At 41.8% G+C, this 22,921-nt stretch overlaps 1 protein-coding gene across 1 annotated transcript in view; it reads right to left on the reverse strand.

Moving 5' to 3' along the window:
• PRUNE2 (prune homolog 2 with BCH domain) overlaps positions 1–22,921 on the reverse strand; it is a 251,945-nt gene that overhangs the window by 162,618 nt on the left and 66,406 nt on the right. Inside the window, exons 2-6 of the mRNA XM_060236548.1 lie at positions 19,900–20,004; positions 18,234–18,436; positions 15,608–15,771; positions 6,739–6,891; positions 4,073–4,167 (exon numbers count right to left, since the gene is read on the reverse strand). Coding sequence (XP_060092531.1) covers positions 4,073–4,167; positions 6,739–6,891; positions 15,608–15,771; positions 18,234–18,436; positions 19,900–20,004 — 720 coding nt within the window. The remainder of the gene's footprint in view (positions 1–4,072; positions 4,168–6,738; positions 6,892–15,607; positions 15,772–18,233; positions 18,437–19,899; positions 20,005–22,921) is intronic.

The raw sequence follows: 22,921 nt of genomic DNA on the forward strand, positions 1-22,921 counted from the left end.
GATTCAGCCTTTTCTATAAACAGCTTCCATACATGGGCAGAAAAAGCATTCCAATCACAAAGATGAATCATGCACAGGTCCAGTTTGCTCATGCTAAGGCACTATACCCGCATGCAGCAAACACATGAGCCAGCTCAGTCTCACACCAGTCTCACATTAGCCAGTCCACAAACATGACTTGCATAAACAGCCACACTCCTCTGTGAAAAGCACCATATATGGACCAGAATGCCATAATTTGCATCACATGCCCACAGCAAAATAATTAATTCTACAGCATTACAAGAGACTGTTTATAGCCTTTCCTATACACAGATCTTCTCCATGTCAGACAAACATAATGTAGGAAGCCATTATTTATTTAATTTGGACATTTATATCCATTTTGCTCTCCAATCAGGATTCTAAATAGCATCATGTTTCCCTCCTTCATTTTTATTCTCACAAGAACCCTATGAGTGAGAATGACTGGCCCAGGGTCACCCAACAAAGTTCCTAGGCCTTTTGGGATTTTGTACCTGAACCTCTCAGATCTTAGTCCAACCTTTTAACCGCTACATCATGTTGACTCTTTTAGCAGCATTTGCACCTGAGGTAACCAGAATAAACTTCAATCAGAAACAGAATAACAGATTTAGTGGATCACAAGTGTGAACCCCCAGATCTATTTCTGTGTTTACCAATATATGCAACTAAGGCATGCATACACAGAGACTCACGGTAAATAAGACTTCTTTAACTTTGTAAAAGCCAGCAGTTTTCTAAATTCTTATTTTTAAAAATATGGAGATGGAAGGTTAAGTCCACTGAGTAAACATTCTTTATTTCCTTAAGGGAAAAATAACCTTTTTTAAAGTCACTTTGATAAAATTGTTATTTCAAAGGAATCCCAGCAGAGAAGAAAAATATACTCTCAGGATAATACAGGGCAAAAAAGTTAAAATGCATGAGAGGAATTTGACAATACTACTGAGTAATATTCCTATATCATATGTGAAGAAATCACCCAATAAAGTCAATGAAGACAATGAAAGTTCATTTCACTTCTCAGCTGCTACTTGAGCTTGTATCCTAGCAATGATATTGACACTAGATAGACAAATCTGACATGTTTAAGAATATCTGTCAAAAAGATAATGAGAGCCCACAATGGTAGATGAGAAACCTGCATAAATATCCAGAATGTTTAGAAACAATTAATTGTAACTGCTGGAGAAATAAAGATGCCAATCATAGTACATGTGTTGTGTTTTACAAGGCAGCAAACGTTGCAGTAATAGTATGCGGGTAACTAAAAAATTGTTGCAGTCACAAATTAACTCTAATGGAACAATGATGATTAATTTTTTAAAAACACATTATGAGAAGCAGACACTAATTTTTTTACTTATTTTCCATTTTTATCTTTATATACTGATACTTTTAAAATATTTTATTTATTTATTTACTTTAGATTTATATGCCACCCACTCTGCGAGCGAACTCTGGGCAGCTAACAGTCATAATAAAACAATGTAAATACAATTATAAAAGAATAAAACACATATAAACAATTTAAAACTACATATTTAGGTGCTATAAGAAGATTTCATAACAAAGGAGTGATGTCATTTCTGATCTTTTTCAGTGCTTATTCCTCACCACCAGCACCCAACTATCCTGTTGAATGTATCTAATCAGATTTTTATTCACCTGTAATTAGAAGGATGAATACTCAATGTACATCAGTCAACATACAAAGGAAGCACTACCTACTGCAGACGCCGGTGGACAGTCATGTTGGTCTGAAGCAATAGAACAAAGTTTGAATCCAGTGGCACCTTTAAGACCAACCAAGTTTAATTCTGGGTATAAGCTTCTAAAGAAGCATGCATGCACACAAAAGTTTATACCCAGAATTAAAATTTGTTGGTATTAAAGGTGCCACAGGACTCAAACTTTGTTCTACTATATATGTTTCACAATTCTACCTATAAATCTTATATAGGCAAACCAAATGTAAAAATGATATTGATAAAAGTGTAAATATGGTGCCAAACTGCCCTGGCCACATAAAACCCTTTATCTATTATGATTTGCCTTTTACATCTAGATGATCCAGTCTCCTGGGTTTCTCCTTCCAAAACTTAAGTTATTCAAGGGGACTTTTCTGCACAGGTAACAGGATTGCACTTTGCAAAATGGTGTCAAATTTGCTTGGATAAATGATTAGGGATCATGGGCATATCAGATTTTTATTAATGGCTCATGGCCAATATAGGGATTGTGGTCTATAGCACTGTGTATAACATTGTAGGTAGGATCCTATTATGTAACTTCTGTACTGCTTAATGTGTCATATAAATACTTATGCTATGCTTCAGTTCTTTGATTGGTTTCAGACTTCTAAAATCCTAATGCATTGATTAGTGAATGTTCCATTTAGTTGATTGTACTGACTCACTATGCTTAATCTATTTTGAATCCCTGTGAGAAGGGTGAACAAAAAATTAACAAAAAAATTAATTAAATCTGCTTTCAAGAACAGTAGTTTGAGCCAGCAGAGGTCTGACAATATTATCCATTTATACAGGCATATATATATATCTATATCTATATATAGTTCCGGTTGGTGAATTAAGCCCACTAACTAGGAATGTGGCCTTGGGGGGGGGGGGGGGGGGGAAATCCTGGTATTTTTCAGGTTCAGATTTCAGGAAGGGCATAAACACCAGAATTTTGTGTCATTCATATCCAGTACCATTTTGGTATTCAGATTCATGGTGTGAATTTTTCATAATTCTGAAATTTGGGTGTCCATTATTTCCTAATGGGAATATTTGGGGGGGGGGTGGAGTGGCTGTTTTTTTAAGCAAATGAAGCAAAAATTACAGAGAACCCATTTCTGCCTGTCTACTATAGACCACCCATGTCTCACGTAGATGGATGGACCCCTGAACAAAGTGCCCCTCAATCATCTTACTTGTCTCCATTGTTTACTGTGGGAGGAAATGCCATGCTTTCTTCAGGGGAAAGAACCCAAAAGACAAACATACAAACAAACAAACAAACAACCACTACCTAAAAGTAAACAGAACCAGCTAGTCCCAGAACCAACATCAAACCAGAAAATCCTGTGGCAAGTCCATAACAACCAATGTAAAACACTCAAGTATCAAGAATCCAAGCTAAACCAATGGAAGCAAAGGACATCTGTTGCAGGTCCAACAGAACCAATGACAAACCAGAAAACCCAAGCCAAATCAACCTGGCAAGCCAATAACAAGACCTGGCAAGAAGACCCTGATACAAACACACTGTAAAATTAAAGGAAATGCTGGCCCCATATATTTTTGTATATTACTAAATATTTCTAGAATTTTTAAGTACCCATTGATCAATTTCCTGAAAAATCCTGAATACCTTTGGGGCATCCAAATATACACTGAACACATGAAGCTGACTTACAATGAATCAGACCTTTGGTTCATCAAAGTCAGCATTGTCTACTCAGACTGGCAGCAGTTCTCCAGGGTCTCAGGCTAAGGTCTCTCACATCACCTCCTAGCTGATCTTTTTACCTGGAGATGCTGTGGATTGAACCTAACACCTTCTGCATGCCAAGCAGATATACTGCCAGTGAGTCACAGCCCCTCCCCACATTCAGACTGGAAATGTCTCAACACGCATCCCTTCCCTACCACTGACCCCAATGCTTCTTCTTGGTTACCTTACAACAGCAGCACCCTCTCTTCTGATCCAGATTTCAGTGATGGCAGCCACAAATAGCAGATGACACAGCCCCTGCTATCACAAGTGTGTTTGTATTGAGTCTCTTTGACCTTCTATGATCACCTGCTTGCTACACTATTGTCGATAGGGGTTCAACATAAGCTAGGCTACGAACTAGTGTCTCTACATTGTTATCTTCATATATATGGAGAAATGACAGAAAAATACATCAAGAATAAGGTAATGCCAGCCAGCTGAAACTGCCCCTGCATGTATCTGAAAGGGGATTTAGTGTATTAGTTACATATATTATGGCACAAGGAGTATTCTAGTAAGTACTCAGCAATTATAAAATTCTTACCTCCAGATTCATACATACAGTACCAACAGCAACTTTTATTTCTCCATCTGATACCTCCTTAAGATCCTTGAGAACAGCCTCCTCAATCCTGACCCCTATGGGACAGATAGGAAAATTATTGATAAATGCTTAGGATTGGCATCAGAGCGCTGATAAATTAATTCATATGAGGGGCAGTGGTTTCACAATAATACATCCAAACAAATATATCACACTAGGTAGGGTTATCCAATCCAGCTTCAGAATTTTGTGGAGACTTAGGGGTGATAACTGGGGAGAACAGTGTTTGGGGAGAGGACAGTGCTGATCCAGTCTGCCCTCCACAGCTGCCCAGGGTTGGACCTAGACAAGACTAACTACTTGCCCCCCTCCCCCGATAATCAATTCTATCCTATGGACCCATGGAGAGATCAGACTGCTGCTGTGATGCAACACTAGAGGAGGGGTTTAAACCTTTAAACCCCTTCTCTAGGATTGCTGCTACTGTGGCCCGACCCTGGAGGAGGGGTTGCCCCACTGCCTGCTCCTCTCACAGACTCCAAGAGGCATGGGGGGAGATCTTTTTCCTGCCTTTGCACCCCAGGGCGCACAAGCAGAAAGAAAGCCCAACCACCTGCACATCTTGGAAACTCTGAGAGGTGGGAGGGGATCTTTCTCCTGCATTTGCACCCCATGACGCAAAAGCAGGAAGAAAGTCCTGCCGGTCCAGGGGGTTCAGTTCTGCACCCCTAGACTGGCAGTGCCCAAGGCAATGACATAAATCACCTAGTGGAAGGTCCAGCCCTGCAGCTGCCTTTTACTCCAGGAGGCACTGACTGCTGTAGCCTGAAAATCAACTGTAATTCCAGAAGAACTCCAGGACTCAGCTGAGGTTGGTAACTCTACCTCACACACAGCTAATCAGCCATGTCTACACTGAAACTATCTAGGAATCTAGCCAAAATAAGAACTTGTATAGTCAAATACCACTTTTGAAATATCAAAGAGATTCTGGAGTAATCCCTAGAAGGCTTACTTGAAAGTAAGTCTCATTTTATTCAGTTACTTCCAGGAACATGCTCCTAGGACTGCAGCCTCACACACAGGACAGTCTTCTAAAAACTACAATGAATATAGGAAGATAGTGGCATAGTCCAGAGATGTTTAGGCACACCTATGGCCTATTTTACAGAGGCAGCAGATTAGATAGTAAACTTATTTCTCTATTGTACTTCTTCAGACTGTAGAGACAGGTTCACATAATGAAAAAAAGGAAATGTTCCCATATATGCAAAATTTGCATGGTAGAAAGCTAGGATCTCTCTTCTCACTATCTAGTTTCATACATGTAGAGGTTGGTTTTTTGTAGGGGAAATGTTTACTTATGTGGTTTCCTACCTGTATTCTGAAATGGTAGTCAAGATTAAGAATAGGCACAAACTGAAAAACAAACTGTGGTTCAAGCATGAACAGGGCTGGTTCATGGTTCATTTTAAACCGGTTCATTTGGTTACATCATTCCCCAACCCCAAAATGAACCACCTTATTTTCCATGGAGGTTCAGGTAGTTCATTTCTGCTGTTTGTTTTCCAGACAGCCTAACACCAATTCAATCAATTCCTAGACAGTGCTATGGTGAACTTGTGAGAGCCCTAGAAACACCCAAAGCAGTTGTCCATAACTTGATTGGCAGCTCTGGGAGCCAACCATGAAGCTCCCATTCTGCTCTATGGGAGCAGGTATAATACCACAGCTGCTTTAACTTTGCAGTACAAAGACAGAAGAGTCAGTTGTTGTGAGAGCAGAAGAATTGTTTTCTGCATGGGTGATTTAGGGGTGGCTTTGAGGGACTCCTTTTTTCCCCGCACAGTGGGACAATTTTTTTAAACACCTCTCCTAGCTAAAAAGATGTTCCTTGCTGTGATTTCAGGAACTGAAACTGAAGCTAGAGCTGAAGCTGACTTTTCCTGAGGGCACCTGCTTTGGGAGGCTATGACTTGGACATCCAAATCTAATCTTTGCCAAACTTGGAGGGTGGACGGATGGAGGAGAGCCTGCTGAAGACTCCTGGTGAGTTTGGCATCTCTAGCTCATTATGAGGCTGTTCTACCACCTCCCAAACCAAATGAACCTAGAACCAGTTTGGGAAATGGTGTTTCGTGAAAATGGTGTTTCGTGGATTGGTTCACACAGTCAAATAAACCATGAACCAACACAAACCACTATTTTCACACAGTCAAATAAACCATGAACCAACACAAACCACTATTTTCCCAGTTCATGCCTATCCCTTGTCTAGATAGAGGTTTACAATATCACCTTTGAGAATTAAGATCCTATTAAAAATCAATATAATTTAAATTCTCTGTTAAGCATTTATGGGAAATTGTGTTCAATGGCATTGAGTAGAGTTGTTCATTCCCTGATTATACCACATACACACATTTCGATATTTTTTCCTGGACGTATTATCCTCTATCAAACATACAAGTATGCATGCAAGGTGGGAACTGTTCCGCTAAATTAAGGGGCCATTTTGTCCCTGCATCCTAACTCTAAAACTAATCACCACACGGTACTGGGGGGGGGGGGGGGCAGGTTCTGTTCATTTTAGAGGTTTCTTTCAAATTAGTCAATGAGGTAAAAAGTGTCCCAGTGGATCAACTGAGAGAAAGGAAATGCTGTACCATTTGCATGAAACTGAGCTTTCTCTAGAACATTGATAAACTCTTCTCTGGGTAGCATTTCTGGGAATTTCTTTTCCAGTCTGGAAAGCACTTCATCCTGTTCTTCAGGCATTCTTTCAGGATCCAAAGCAATTGTGTTGAAGAGGATACTCCCTGTGAAATTTTAGAGGGAAAAGACAAGAAAGCAGCATTCTTATCTCCATAATGAGATAATAGCAATAGCTATCATGTTTAGCTGGGTAGCCATGTTGATCTGAAGAAGCAGAACAAAGCTTGAGTCCAGTGGCACCTTTAAGACCAATAAAGTTTTGTTCTGGTTATAAGCTTTCATTTGCATGCACACTTCTTCAAATATACTGAAACAGAATTCACCAACCTTACATATAGGTAATGGGTAAGGAGGATGTTGCCAGGAAGAGGCAATTGGAGCTAAAACTGGATTAAGGCAATTGGTAAAGCCTGTGAATAGAAGCAACTACAGCTGAAAATAGATTAAGGCAATTTGTTAAAAAAAACCAACCAAAAACCTATGAATAGCAGCAGATTAGCATACAGCCTAATAAAAGAGTTTACAACAAGATGTGTGAACTGAATGGCATTAGCACGCGTAGTGAGAAAAGAAACCAAAATCTCTGTTAAGCTCTGGAGTTTCCATTGTCCTGAGTGTTCTAACAACTTGTAACCTAGTAATTTCCCATTCTAGTCTTTTTTTTCTGAAATTCTTTTGCAATAAAGCAGTAACTTTGAGGTCCCCCATTGAATTTCCTGGGATGTCGAAGTGTTCTCCTACAAATTTCTGTTTTGTGATTACCTATATGTAATAGTTGGTAAATTCTATTTTAATGTATCTGAAGAAATATGCATGTGCACAAAAGTTTATACTTAGAATAAAAATTTGTTGGTCTTACAGATGTTACTGTACTCCAGTGTTCAGCTATCATTGTGTTTATTTTCAGTCTTTCTTCTTCATGGTGATTTGTTGGAATACCACATTTCTTCGTATTTCTTCAAATTTATTTCTCTTTAACCTGGAAAAAAATTAAAATGAAAAAGAAACTCATACAGCTAATTCTATAAGCCTCAAAATAATTTAGGTTTCCCCCCCTCCAGTCAGCAGCCTTCTGAGTTTGCCTCAAATTCAATTTGTAATGCATGTTGGAAACAGCTGGGATGGGGGATTTGAAATCCCTTTTAATGAATATGCAAAACTTCCTAAAGAAGCTTGCAAGACTGCAGCACCATTACTGAGCTATATATATATATTAAACTATTTACCTTGAAATATTCCTGAGAATTACCTTTGATTCTGTATGAATTTAAAATTTATCCCTGATTCCTCTCAGCAGCTTGACTGTATGAAAATGGTTTGTCTAAACAACTACATATTTTGTATTTGAAATTTTTTTTAAAAAAAGGTAATACACAAAAATAAGCAGTTTTTACGAAGATTGGTAAAACTGATATTTTCATTTCAGAAAGTTTTGTTCTCATTTCACATTTGTATTCCTTCTTTCCACCAAGGAGCTCAAGAATAGCCTACATAGCTACTATCCCATCTTATCCTCACAACAACCCTGTAAACAAACGGACAAAAATGAGAAACACACATATGGGGGATACACTTCTGGGTAGCAGTGTGTATGAACAAGATCTTGGGGTACAGGTGGACCATAAGTTAAACATGAGCAGCCAGTGTGATGCAGCGACAAAAAAAGACAAAAGCCATCTTGGAGTGTATCAACAGAGGCGTAACATCCAGATCACAAGATGTCATAGTTCCACTATACATTGCATTGGTCAGACCATACCTGGAGTATTGTGTGCAGTTCTGGAGGCCTCCCTTCAAGAAGGATGTGGACAGAATGGAGCGGATGCAGAGGAGAATGACAAAGGATGTTCAGGGACCTGGAGACCAAACCCTATGAGGAAAGGCTGAGGGACATGGGATTGTTCAGTCTGGAGAAGAGGAGGTTGAGGGGGGGACATGATTGCTCTCTATAAGTATTTGAAGGGCTGTCACTTAGAGGAGAGCAGGGAGCTGTTCCTGTTGGCAGCAGAAGAGAGGACTCATAATAATGGATTTAAATGAAGGGCAGGAGGGTATCAACTGGATATTTGGAAAAACGTTTTTTAGAATAAGAGTTGTTTAACAGTAGTACGAAGGGAAGTGGTGAGCTCCCCCTCACTGGGCAATCTTTAAGCAGCAGCTGGACAACACTTGTCAGGGATGCTGTACACTGATCCTGCATTGAGCAGGTGGTTGGACTAGATGGCCTGTATGGCCCTTTCCAACTCTGTTATTCTATGGCATGTGCCACATACTCAAATCCTGTACCAGTAATTCCCTTGTGCAGCATGAACTGGCCCAGACACATTCACAACTTGCCCAGATACACAACAATAATTGCTCACAGTGCTGAAGGCCAATACTTATGCTATCACAATGCCATCACAATGGTACAGATATTCTGAGATATTTATCAAATGTACTTAAGAGTTGTGCAGAATAAAGAACTGATATTTTGAGCATGTCCCTATGCTGGGTAAGTACAGTCCAAATCTGACCACTGTTTAAATATCCAGCAAACTGTTTGTGTATTGAACCAGTCTGATTCACTTATCACTGCATAACAAAACTTAAGGTGGTTTGTGGTAGCATAACAAGCAGGCTGAGTATCATGTGCAGTGTCCATCATTGTACTCAGGAGGATACACAGTGAAATGTACAGAGGCCAAACTGGATAACAGATTTCTTTTAAAAAATAATTATCAAAGAGAACATTATTATTATTATTCAAAATACTTTAAAATACTTGGCTTAAAATAGAAAGTAATAGGTAGCAGTAAAGTTGGAAAGCAAGACAGGCTCATTAGTTTAGAATTAATGCTGTCAAGAAGATCAGAACTGATTTGTAAGCCTAATTGTACAGGGGGGAAAAGATCAAGAAGGTCATGCTTCAGTACAACTACAGTAACAGTATTTGATTAATTTTATTTTAATTTATCACTTGTCTACACAGTCTAATTAAATAATTGATAACAAATTGAGTAATAATTGCACAACAGCTTTTGCCAAATCAATTGAGGATTTCAATTAAGAAAAAAGATAAATGTTGGGAATATATGGTTGTATATATTAATAATGACAAAAGCAATATATAAGAAGAAATTATCACAGAGTTCTATTTTTTATTTATTTCTTAGAATCATAAGCATTGTATCTTTTTTGGAGGGAGAGAATTAGGTATGTTGGGGTAGCTGTTATAAATCAGTCATGGACAGGTGTGTAAAACATTCAAAATGTCAACGTCTAATGTTCTAAAATATAATGATGTTTCAACTTTGTCTCAGGTGTGTAGGAACTGATATGAGGAAAACAGTAAAACAGCATTCCCAATCTCAAGTGGTAGCAAACTGCTCAAGCTACCCTTGCCAAATCCCTCCAGGAGGGAGATGCCTAAGGATACAACTACTCTGTGCAGAATTCAGTAATGCAAATTAGGTTAGCTATAGCCTGAAAATATATTTTGTAGGGAATCCACAATTAGTGAGAAAACCTGTATGAATTATACCCTTCCCAATATGAGCAAAATATAGATAATGTCTCTGCCTTTCACAGCCCCAAATATATTTTAAAATTTGTTTTCATGGCTTCAAAATATCTACTTCCTTTGCCTTGCTAATGCTGAAATCTATAAAAAGTCAGTGATGCAATCCATATAGCCTTTATGACCATATAAGCAAATGGGTGAACCATCTACCCTCCTGTGAATCACCCATCTTGCCAGCAAGATCTCTTTAAAGGCTGGCTTTCTTCCCAAACCTCATAGAAGGAACATTTGGAACAAAGTAGCTGATATAAGCTGCTAAAATAATAGCTGAATCCTCTTCTTCAGAGGCATACTAGATAGTCCATTGAATTGGATGATGATTGGGAGCCGCACCTAAATCAAATTATGAATTACAGTGATGTTTCCCTGTGGTTTAGACTGAGCTGTGTTTACATGCAACTATTTATGCACCTTGTGGCATCCTTCAAGGTCTTATACAAATAAACAGAAGGAGGCATTTCTGAGAGTGCCTTGACCCAAGATACCTGACAATCAGTTTCCTGAATTATGTACACTCTTGCCAGCTGACTCCAACCAAAAATGTAATGATTCAGCAATTTAATAGATCCTGAGTTTGGCAACAGTCTCTTAGTAAACATCACTTGGGAAATAAAATGATCACATTCAAGTCTCTGGCAGGTTTTCTAATTGTTTGCTTCTGGCACAAAGCCAAATATGGAAAAGTCCTTGACTAACTGCAGACTGGGTCTTGCAGAACGTTGATTCTTGAAGCAAGGTCTGTGAAAGTCTGCCAATAGAAATTTATTAAAGGGGTGACAAATGTATCAGGAGAAAGCAGAATTTTTAAATTGACCTTGAATATGAAAACTATCTCACATAATAATTTTAATCATTGTACGGAGGTTTACTTTTCAACTCTACAACATGCCAATTTCCTTCCAGAGTTGCCAACCTCCAGATGGGGCTTGGAGATCTCCCAGAATTACAACTGATCTCCAGATTACAAGGATCAGTTCCCCTGGAGAAAATGGCAGCTATGGAGGATGCAGGACTGGATCTACATATTTTTGAGGGGGGGCAAAACTAAAAAATGGCACCCCCTTATGGGCCCATTCCACCTTATGGCTCAATAGAATAGAATGGACTCCATACCCAATTTGGTACCCCCCTCTGGTGGCACCCGGGGCAAGCACCCTCCTCTGCCCCCCCCCCCCCCAGATCTGGCCTGGGAGGATGGAATTCATCCCCAAATCTCAAGGAATATCCCAACCGGGAGCTGGCAATCCCATATCAATTCCTCGCTTACAAATACTTTAAATAAGGAAATAAAGACCATTTGTTACTTGTCAATTTTCTGGGTAAATGTAAAATTACCTTCTCATTTTATCTGACCAAGTTGCACAGTGGCCAGCACTGGGCTGAGCCAAATCATGCAGAGGCTGCTGCCAGGAAGGACCCTTGGACTGCCAGGTCTCCCTCCTCAGCAGATGACCTCCAGCCCAGCAGCCTGATTCCCCATCACCACTCAGTAAGTCAACAGGAGGGGGATGGTGAAGAAATGGCCCTCAGTCCAATGCTGTGACATCATTTCTAGTGCAAATCCAACTGTGACATCATCACTGGGGATGGGCAATAACCAGGGAAATTGAAAGGGTTCCATTTAAATGGCTTTTGTAGGTGGTGCATGTGCCCCATAGTGATTGCATGCAGGCAACTGTATGTGTGGGGAGCAGGGGTAATGGGGAAGGTCAGTTGGGGCACCCCCATGCATATAGAGTGGCCCATGTGTGGGCTACTGGTGCCAGACTGGTCCCTGGGTTGTGAGCCTCTGTTGCTAGCAGGTTCTACTTCTTCAGGGAACATGACAGATGAGGGGGCAGGACATTTTTCCAGTAGCGCTTTGGCTTCCAAGGACTCCCTACCATGGTTTTGCAGAAATCAAGACTTAGACAGCTCAGTAGTATTGTTATGGTCATCTACCAAATCTGAAATGACCACTCAAAGCTCAATAGGAATTCTTTTCCTAAAGCCATAGGTGTTATCTCTGTTATCTGGGGGATTTTTAATTCCATTATTTCTTCTTGTTGTTGTTTGATTTCAGATTTATTTATTTGCAACCTAGGAATTTCTTCAGATCTTTGAGGAAATCCCCCCATCTGTCCCTAGCTCCATTTTGCAGATCTATTGATCCATATTTTATGCCACAGTTCAGAAATTGAGATACAATGCACACAGACTTATAAGCCATTTCTTTTTAAATAGTCAAAAACCATAAAGGTGTCCAGCAGCTGCTATAAACTGAATAACACATGTTTACACTGAATATTAGAAAAAACATCCTAGGTCACAACCAAGTTTCTAAAATGTGACTTCACTTCCAAAAGTCAGATTGAAATAAATAAGAAACATGACAAATATGATTTAGTAAAAGAAAGAAAATGACTAGTGATACCACAGGACTGTAGACAGTTATGATAGCTGAACAGGAATTTCTTTACAGAAATTAAAGAAATAAAAGGGATATACAGGGGCAGTGTTGTTACTATTGATTCTTTATAGTGCCTTTGCCTGTGTGGGGAATACCTCTGCTACAACAGAGGACGCAAAGAATGTTCCACTCTGAAAGCTAGTTTGATCTATTTTGCTTTTGCCAGTAAGGAGCAGCAGGTGGGGAAAGAAGAACAGAGGGCCTGATGGATTACAGAAGTAAGGAAGCGCAAGGCAACAGCTAAGGGTCCCCTGAAGTATTTATTTTTCCTCATATTTTTTAATGTGCTTTCCCATCCAGTAGTCCATCCCTGAAGTTGCTAGGAAATAGATAGCAATAACTTGTCTGCTATTCTCCCCAAAACCAATGTACTACAAAGCCATAATAACAAAAAGCATTCCTGGCCAGTATATGACTATCCAGAAACACAGCTGGGATCTGAAGAACTCCAGGATGCTGACCTCGCAACATTCCTCCTGCCACTTCGAGACTTTGGCAGACAGTCCATACAGTCCATACTGTTTGTCACATCACAGTGGACAACTCTGACCCATTACCGGTAGAAAAGTAACAGCTAACCCATCAACTCTGACCCATTACCGGTAGAAAAGTAACAGCTAACCCTTCATCTCTTTGAGATGAGTCCTCCCGAACCAGAGACATTTCATCTCCTGTCGGCTTTCCTCCAAGATTTAGTTTTAAAGCTGCTCTGCCACCTTTTTGATTTTAAGTGCCAGCAGTCTGGTTCCATCTGGGGACAAGTGGAGACCGTCTCTTTTGTACAGCTCCCACTTGTTCCAGAAAGCATCCCAGTGCCTAACAAACTTAAACCCTTCCTCCTTACACCATCGTCTCATCCACACATTGAGACTTCTAATTTGTTCCTGTCTCTCCTGCCCTGCACGTGGAACAGGTAGCACTTCTGAGAAGGCTACCTTGGAGGTCCTGGCCTTAAGTCTCCTGCCTAGCAGCCTAAACTTTTCATTCAGGACCTCACAACTGCATTTCCCCACATTGTTGGTGCCAACATGCACCACGACCACTGGCTCCTCTCCAGCACTGTCTATCAGCCTATTTACTTCACGTGTAATGTCCGCTACCTTCGCACCAGGCAGGCAAGTCACCATACAGTCAGTATGCGGTTTTGCCACCCAGCTATCTACTTGCCTAAGGATCAAATCACCAACTACCAAGACCCCCCCTTCTCTCCCCGCCCAGGATGGTTCCTTGGCATGAAAGGATTCCCGCTCACCAACCAAAGAAGAGGTCCCTTCTGAGGGCACATTCCCCTTATCCTCAGCATGGTGCCTTGTTCCCCCTTGACCCTCATGCTCCCTGGCAGCAACGGGGATGCCACGTTCAGAGCGGGGCTCATCTAATACACCCCCAAGAGTCTTCCCAGAGTGCCTAACTGACCGTCTCTGCTTCTCCAGGGCAGTCACCTTGGCCTCAAGGGTACGAACTCATTCCCTGAGGACCAGGAGCTCCTTGCATCAAGCACACACCCAAAACTTCTGTCCTGTGGGCAGATAGTCATACATGTGACACTCAGTGCAAAACACTGGAAAGCCCCCACCCCACTGCTGGCATTCTACCTTCATGATACCTTCATGATAGCTTTTTTAAAAATATATATATACAGTCCTCTTTAAATCCTCTTTGGCTCCCCTTCTGGAGGGTCAACTTACCTTATTGGGAGAACAAGGAAATTAGGGATCTGGGTTCCTGGTCCTTACAGAGCCCCCAGGCCAAGAGCCCTTTAGCTCTCGCCCTTCGGCTCACGCCAAAGGCTCATGCCTTTGGCAAGGCGCAGCTTAAAATGCAAAGAGGGTGGGGAGCACAGCCACTCCTAAGCAATCAGCACCAATCACTTTCAATCACCTTCAGCCCACTCAACCAAACAAACAGCAGTTCCTCAGCTACCACAACTCAGCTGTCTCAGCTTATCTCAGAGCTGCTCTGCTCTGCTCTCCCTCAGACCTCTCTGAGTAGTGCTGGTTGCTGCACATAGCCATCCCATCCCAGACCTACAGGCTTGTCTGCTTTCCAGTTAGATATGTATCATTCATACTTCCCTCTTCCCTCACTATTATACCTGCAACTACTGCCTTTCATTCCAATACCTTGCATGAATGCTTTGATCTGAATGTATATCTTCAAATCATATTATAATTTTTCTACAATAAAACTTTTCTTCTTTTATAACTGGCCTGGTTTGTGGCTCTAATAAAGGATGTATCAGGGAAAACCCTCCGTAAAATTAGATAGCTAAGTCCTGCTAATACCCTTGCCCCTTGCAGCCCTGCCTTTGAGTTAACTTCCCCATCTTAAATCAAAGGCAAGAATATCCAAACCAGCTGTCAGGGAGGAGGTAAAAGAGTCACCAGCTTAGGAACTAAGGAATCTGAAGCAAGGGGAGCAAAACGCAACATTAGATCAGTATATGAGTTTGATCATATTCACTGGCTGCTCTATGGCATTACTGTCCAAATCTCATGTGCCTCAAGAACAAAACTAAAACAATGCTGGGAGATCTTCTGATACCCAGCTGATGTGCAGATATCTTTAACATTCCTGTCTAATGATACAGTGAACACCACAGCCATACCTATTTTTAAATGCACATTTTTAATCTTCCGTTTAATGTTACTCTATAACAAACTCTTTACACCCTGCTTCTTTTATGCAGCTTCCTATAGTCTTTGAAAGGATTGTTAACCAAAGAATAGATCGGAGTCTCTCTGCATGAGCAGATTCAGAAACACTCCATTAAACCTTTCAGTATTTAATATAAAGAGTAATCTCTCACCTCTGAGAAGATGAGCCAGTTGCTGAGTGATTAACTCTGGTGCCTCTTGGAGAATCTCTTTTGCTACTATGGAGGAAGAAGATTCTAGTAACTCCAGGTTGTCATCACATCTCTCTTCAGGGTTGATAATTCTAACAACAGCTGACTCCAGACTTTTGTCCTCACTATAACACAAAATTTTCAAAGGCTGCTTTCAGTTTCTGTTTCTTTAAACTCTAGGATGTAATGCAGCAGTCATTTATATGCAGTCAAATAGTGCAATTTTTACGTAGGAATACTAAACAAAGTTGTTTACACTACTTCATTTTAGGTGTTGTTATTCAAGATAGACTGAAAGTAAAAATGTAGAAATCACTGTATAACAGCACGCCTCACGGTCTTACTGGATCGCTTCTATATGCGGCTTATGGCTACCCCAGCCCCTCTTCCGCCTCAGTTCTTCCTTTTGAATTTTACCTCATGACTATGAAACTCAAGGGGTGGGTGTAATATGGATTTCTCACTACTAGTCTCTTCGGCGGTTTTGTTTTGCTTTCGGATGGATATAAACTCAGTTTGTAGGGGACCACAGCAGCTTTGATAGTTTACCCAATACACTGGCACCAGAGAACTTTAAAGTAAACCACAGAAATTTATTAACGTACACACACCGTCTTCAACTGGGGAATGGGAAATATATACATGGGCTATATTGTATCTCAAGCAGTTAACCGTTTCTTCGTAGTTCAGGCTTTATAATATCTAGTTTACTTAGGTCTCTCAGGTTTCACAGATCATACAGCTTTCACTCTCCAACACTATTCTGGGTTGGCCTCTTGGGTATAATGTGCCAAGTCCCTTAAGTCGACTGGTGTCTCTTCTCCCAGCCCTTCAGACTTCTAGACCCACATCTTTCCCTCAACCACCTCTTTAGCTCTTAAGAGAAGTGTCTCTGTGTCTGTGACCTCTCAGGTCTTTTACTGTGACTCTTCTTTAGTCACACACAGCCCCACGGCTGTCTAAATAGAGTGAACCGTGAGCTTTGCTTCTCTCGAAGACTCTCCTCAGCTCCTGTCTCAGCTCATTCTCAGACCAACTGCTCTCTTCAGCAGTCTCCCTCAGACTCTGTCTGACACTAACTGCCCTCAGCTGTTAGCTGTCAATCACCTCTGAGAGTTCTGAGCACTCTGGCCCCTACCCTCAGGTCATCTGATGCAGGCTCTATGCGTCCTTAGTTTTCTTGTTAACCCATTCATTACCGTCACACATTGGTATATTGTCACCCTGTTCTGTTGGCAGGTTAACCCAGACATGTCAAACGTATGGCCCATGGGCTGGAACTAGCCCAACCAGTGCTCTTATCCATCCCATGAGTAAGTGGAGGAAAACCAACCAGAATGTGGACCGGAAAAGTCTATACTCATGTATTGTACCCTCTACAAAGGTCTCTCCTTTCCCCAAACATGGGCCCTCCCCAGGATCTCCAGGTATTGCCCAACCCAGAGCTGGCAACCACAAAGGATTAGGAAAGCTGGTTTGGCCATGAACTTTGAGTAGTCAATCCTCTTGGGGCCTGCCTACTGCCCTTGGCCAAGGTACTAGGCTGCGACACACTGCCTGCCTCTGCCTCCTCATGCTCCTTCAGCCAGAGCAGGCTGGGCTCCTGTGACTATTTGTTGCCTGGGCTGTTGGAAAAATGGCTGGCTGTTCATGTGAGGCAGACAGAATTTCTTTGGTCCCACCTCCCTGAGCCTAGCTTGCAGGCAGGCTGGGGAAGGCATCCATAAGCACAGGCACCTTTGGAAAGCTGCTGACCAACATGCGCACTTATCAGTGAAGGCAGCAAGGTTTTCCACACCCCAGGTGAGGTGCCTGTGCCTGCCCCACCACCCCTACTCATCCCTTCCTCTTCCCCACTGCTGTCACCTGCCTGCAGCACTCCAGACTCTTGCCTTACGAGTTGAATTGTGGTCCTCTCTGACATGCTCCTCAGCCTCTGGGTTGCTGCTGGGGGCTTTAACCAGCCATGCCAATTGCAGCTTCCTGCACCACCAGACACTTCTTTCTCTTCCCAGCCTGCAGGAGTCTGCCCCAGCCAACACCCTGTGGCCAGATGCCGCTACAGGCAGTCATCTACATTGCCTACTGGTTGGTGTTGGCCCTGCTGCTCATGTAGACATATAAATGGAGCAGCTGTCCAGGTTGCATACATTGTGTGCAGCAGCTCAGGTGAGAGAAAAAAGCTCAGCATTTATGTAAGGGGTGTCATGTGTGCAGAACACCAAGGGTCAAGGGCTGAGTCAGGGGAGCCAGGGCCTGCTAAACTGCTGACTCAAATGTGATGCCTCACTCCTTCCTTTGACAGAGCAAGAAGGTTTAAATATGGTGCAAAGCCAAAACAAATGCATGCTCCCTGGGCTTCCTGAACATAAATGCTGCTTTCTATAACAGTCTGAATGGAAGCAGGGATTGAGGGAAGGGTCAGGGATGGGAGCAGGTATTCAGAAAAATGTGCTGGATTTGTGCTGAATCCCCCTTCACACAATTCAATCAGGCTTAAATTCAGGGACAGAAGATCTTCAGTGGCAACCAAGGACAAATCTAAACTTAAGCTAAACCTGTTAAGAACCAGTACACAGCATGATACCTTGTCAGTGCATTGCTGTTCACAAGAGTCAGAGACAGTTTCCCATCATTGTTCAGCTGATACAAATTGATTTCATCACGGAAGACATAAAGAGTCTCTGGGATTCTGAGCTCCTCCAAAATAAACTTTGTTTCTGTGTAGAAGCAGAATTCTCTTCTTGGTATGTTCACTACTGGTAAGCACAGGGTGTCAGGTGGACTGACCTATAACAAGAGAATTCCTGTGAGTCAGAACATTCTTCAATAGGCACTGGCCACGGTTTTACACTATTTGTACTGGTCACGAGTTCTCTCTATTATTTATTGTTTCTACTACTACAACCTAAAAACAGATTGAATCCCTTATAGAGTTTAAAAGAGAACAACACCTGCACATACTAATCAACAAAAATGACATAACACAGAAGAAAAAGGAGCCAGGAAAAGGAGCCAGGAAATTTAAAAATGAAGGCCCAGGTCACAAAGGTGGTCCAACTGCCATTTTACATTTTTGCCAGGTTAAACAGTTGGCCCTCATATTTTTCACCCTCTGACTTAGCCACTGTAATCCATTCAATGGTCCCTTCCGGGCTAGGTTACTGTAAGTCATTTTATGTAGGACTTCCCTTGTGGTTGATCCAGAAAATACAACTGTTCCATAATGCAGCTGCAAGGGTCTTTACATTGACACCATTAAGAGCACATATCCAAACCCTGCTCTATCCGGTGCACTGGCTCTAGATTGAGGACTGGATCAAGTTCAAGATTCTGGTCTTTACCTTTAAAGCCCTTAATGGACAGGGACCAGCATACCTTTGGGACTGCCTTTCCTGGTACATCTCCCACAGAGTGATTTGCTAAAGTGACCAAAATTTGCTGGTGGTTCCCAGCCCAAGGAGCATCTAGCTGTCCTTGACCATGTTCAGAGCCTTTTTGGTCCTGATTCCAGCCTGGTGAAACACTCTTCCAGGAGAGATCAGGGCCCTACAAGATTTGGTACAGGGCCTGCAGGGCCTGCAAAACAGAGTTGTTCCACCCGGTCTATGGTTGAGGTCATTATTGGTTGCCTAGCTGATAGATAACAGCAAGTTTTGGCCTCTCCCTCCTTCCCTCCCCCTCCCTGCTTCCTCTCCTTTTTTCCCTTCTCCAGATGTTTTATACTGTCCCTCCATTTGAGTATGTTGTCTTAAAATATAAATTGTATACTATTGTTTTATTGATTTTATCGCAATTTATTTCTTATGTTCTATTTTTGGTTTTATTGTATAATTTGAATCGTTGTTACTTGCTCTGAGCTGGTTTTGGGAGAGCAAGCTAGAAATTAAATACATAAATAAAAATCCAAAGTATAAACATGAGTCTTTAGTAATTTCTTTATAATGATCACAATGCTGGATGAAGCAAGGTGAGTGTCAGAGCAAGGCATTCCAGTGACAAGCTGCTGCCAAAGAAATTGCATGCAAGTGAAGGGTGGAGAGGAACGTCTAGTTTTCTGTAGGAAAACATTACACAGCAAGGTAGCCTTTGAATTGCTCTATCGGAGCTTTAAATAAAACACAGGAGTTCAGTTATTTCTCAGCCATAGTTCCACTACGGCTTACAGTCAGTCTCTGAGATGAATGGTAGTATATTTGCATATTATGTTAAGTATGAAAAAGCATAAGATAATATTTGTATAAAGTAATTACCTTGTCAAGATAGTAGGCATATGTTAAAGTTGAAATAAGAGAATCCAAATCACACAACTTCTTTCCAAGGACTATGTGTACTTTATCCAAGTGTTTATTTCGACTCTAAATAGTAGGAAATAAGAAATACAGACAAATATATTATAAAACTGCTGTATCTGTTCCAAGACTAGATTACACACAGCCACCAAGTCTATCATCCAGCGGCATTTGGGATTTGAAACAAGAAAAAGTAAAAGGTCTATAATATTTAGCACCAGCTGGAGTACTGCTTTCAGTTTGCTACTAACACAGAGACATCATAAGGATACATACACACACACACTGCACATCACAACAAAGTTATGGTAATGTACAAGGACCTACATCTTTTTGTGTGGGTATTCATTTTGTTTTAAATAGTTCAAGTCCATGTTCCCAAGAAATGGGAACTTTGATGGAAAAATCCAACAAACTACTGCAACAGAGAGGCTCTAGAGAAACATGCCACCAAAAAGATTCAGACAAAAACATTAAATTGGATAAATGGCTAATTGTGCAAGACATATAAAGAGATTTAGAAACCAACTGTGATCAGCCTAGAAAAAAGTAGCATAGCCATCACCAAATATTTGAAAAACAATCTAAAGATGGAGATCAATAGATTTCCTGCCAATTCCAGTACACTCTCTGTTCCACACATATTTGTAACTATCCAGGAGATAGAGGTTGACAATGAATGTAAGCCTAAAGAAACTCCTGAACAGAATACATTTGGTCAGAAATATGGTTGCCAGCTTCCAGATGGAGCCTGGAGATTTCCTGAAATTAAGGCTGATCTGCAGACTGTTGGGATTATGTATCTGTTCCGTATGTCCTTTGCAATGTTCTAAAGTTCCAGTCATGATAGGGTTAACACTGTGCCTGCTTCCCTATTGTCTGAATGACCTAGGAAGAAGATCCTGGCTGCTGTCAATCAAGATCTAGAAGAAGGAAAACTTGTTTGTTTGGTCAGTTAGTCAAGTGACTTCCTTTGTTCAGGTAGAGAGTTCAAGGAGAAGGAGGAAGTATCCTCCATTAAGCATGTGTTCTTCAATGTGTTAGGATGTAATTCTTAGTGTTCGTTGTTTTACTTCCCAGTACCCTTCCCTGTAGTAATAAATGTTTTTGCTTTCACGTCAAATGCATCTCAAAGATTATTTGATGCAGTGATCCATCGAACTGTTTGAGATAAAGAAACAGAATTTCAAACAGAAAATTTTCCCCATTACAGACTACAAAGATCAACCCCCTGGAGAAAATGGCTGCTTTGGAGGATAGACAATATACCCCACTGAAGTCCTTCCCCTCCCAAAACTCCACACTCCCCAGGCTTTTCCCAAACCTCCAGGAATTTCTGCATCCAGAGTTGGCAACTCTATTCAGAAAGTGGTCACAAACTGGTGACAGTACATAAAAGTGGTAGGAAGTATGCAGGAATATATTTATAATATTGGCAAGCCAAAACAAAACAAATGGTTCTCATGCATCTCTGGAATTTGTATCCCTGAATAAGATAATAAGAGATTTAAGGAAAAGCCCCATAAGGTGCTTTCAGATGCTCCTTTAGTTCCGACATAGGCACGTTTCCCATTCAGATTTCCTGAGCACGTTCAGACTTCCACATCTGTTACTCGGCAGCAACTTGTAGTCATCCCAATTGATTTCGCCACAATTTGATCTTGCCACAATTTGACCCCAGAGAAAGTCTGGTCTTTCTTGCTTGGTGCAGCATACGATTGGGTTATTTCTGTCTGAATGGCTCATCCGTGATGCAGCCAGTTTGCACTTTCCTCAAACTGCAACCGTTTCTGGTGCCATTATTAACAGACGAATTCATGTGTGCGCATGACCACATAACCGTTCAGCAGAGTTTTGCATTTTTCCTATCAATACAGTCTACACGGGAGCAGAATCTTTCTTTTTTAGAGGAACTGGAACTGGCCTTTGCAACATTTTTCATGGATAAAGTCTCGTTGCTCCGCCGCGACCTCCCTGCCACAATTGAAACAGTAAGTGAGCTCGAGGCTCTGTGCCTGTTTTCTGGATCAGCTCTAGACAGTTTTACAACACTCAGCTTGGAGGAAGTTGACAGAATCCTCGCAACTGTATGCCAAACATCATGTGATTTTGACCCTTGACCATCCTGGCTGATTAACGCATGCCGGATGGAGCTTCAATATCCTGTGCGGCATATTATAAATAGGTCCTTTTCGGATGGGCTTTTTCCAAAGCCTCTCAAAGAGGCAATAGTCCATCCCCTCTTGAAAAAACCAACACTAGATCTGGCCGAATTGGCACACTACCGGCTGGTCTTGAACTTACCCTTTTTTGGTGAAATTATCAAGAGGGCAGTAGCACTGCAATTGCAGAGCTTTCTGGAGGACGCTTCCATTGTAGACCCACACCAGTCCGGCATTTGCCCGGGCCATGGGACAGAGACAGTGCTGGTCGCCTTAGTGGATGATCTCCAGTGACAACTGGATCAAGGCGGGTCAGCAGTACTGTTGTTGTTGGACCTGTCGGCAGCGTTCAACATGGTCAACCACCAGTTGCTGGTTCACTGCCTCGCCGATGCGGGGATCCAGGGATTGGCCTTGCAATGGTTTTCCTCTTTCTTCTGTGGTTGGGGACAAAGGGTGGTGATCGGGGGACAATCGTCCCAATCCGCTTGTGGGGTGCCTCAGGGGGCAGTGCTCTCCCCAATGCTGTTTAATATCTATATGCGCCCCCTTGCCCAGATTGTCCAGAGATTTGGACTGGGTTGCCATCAGTATGCTGATGACACCCAGCTCTATCTGCTGATGGATGGCCGGCCTGCCTCTGCCCCAGAAAATCTGGCCCTGGCGCTACAAGCCGTGGCAGGGTGGCTCAGGTTGAGTCATCTGAAGCTGAATCCAATGAAGACAGAAGTCCTTTGTCTGAGCCATGGTGGCCTGGGAAAGGAAATCCCTCTACCAGCCTTTGATGGGGCACCACTGAGTCAATAACTTGGGGGTGCTAC

This window comes from Heteronotia binoei, chromosome 4, assembly GCF_032191835.1.
Source record: "Heteronotia binoei isolate CCM8104 ecotype False Entrance Well chromosome 4, APGP_CSIRO_Hbin_v1, whole genome shotgun sequence".
In the NCBI taxonomy this organism is placed as follows: Eukaryota; Metazoa; Chordata; class Lepidosauria; order Squamata; family Gekkonidae; genus Heteronotia; species Heteronotia binoei.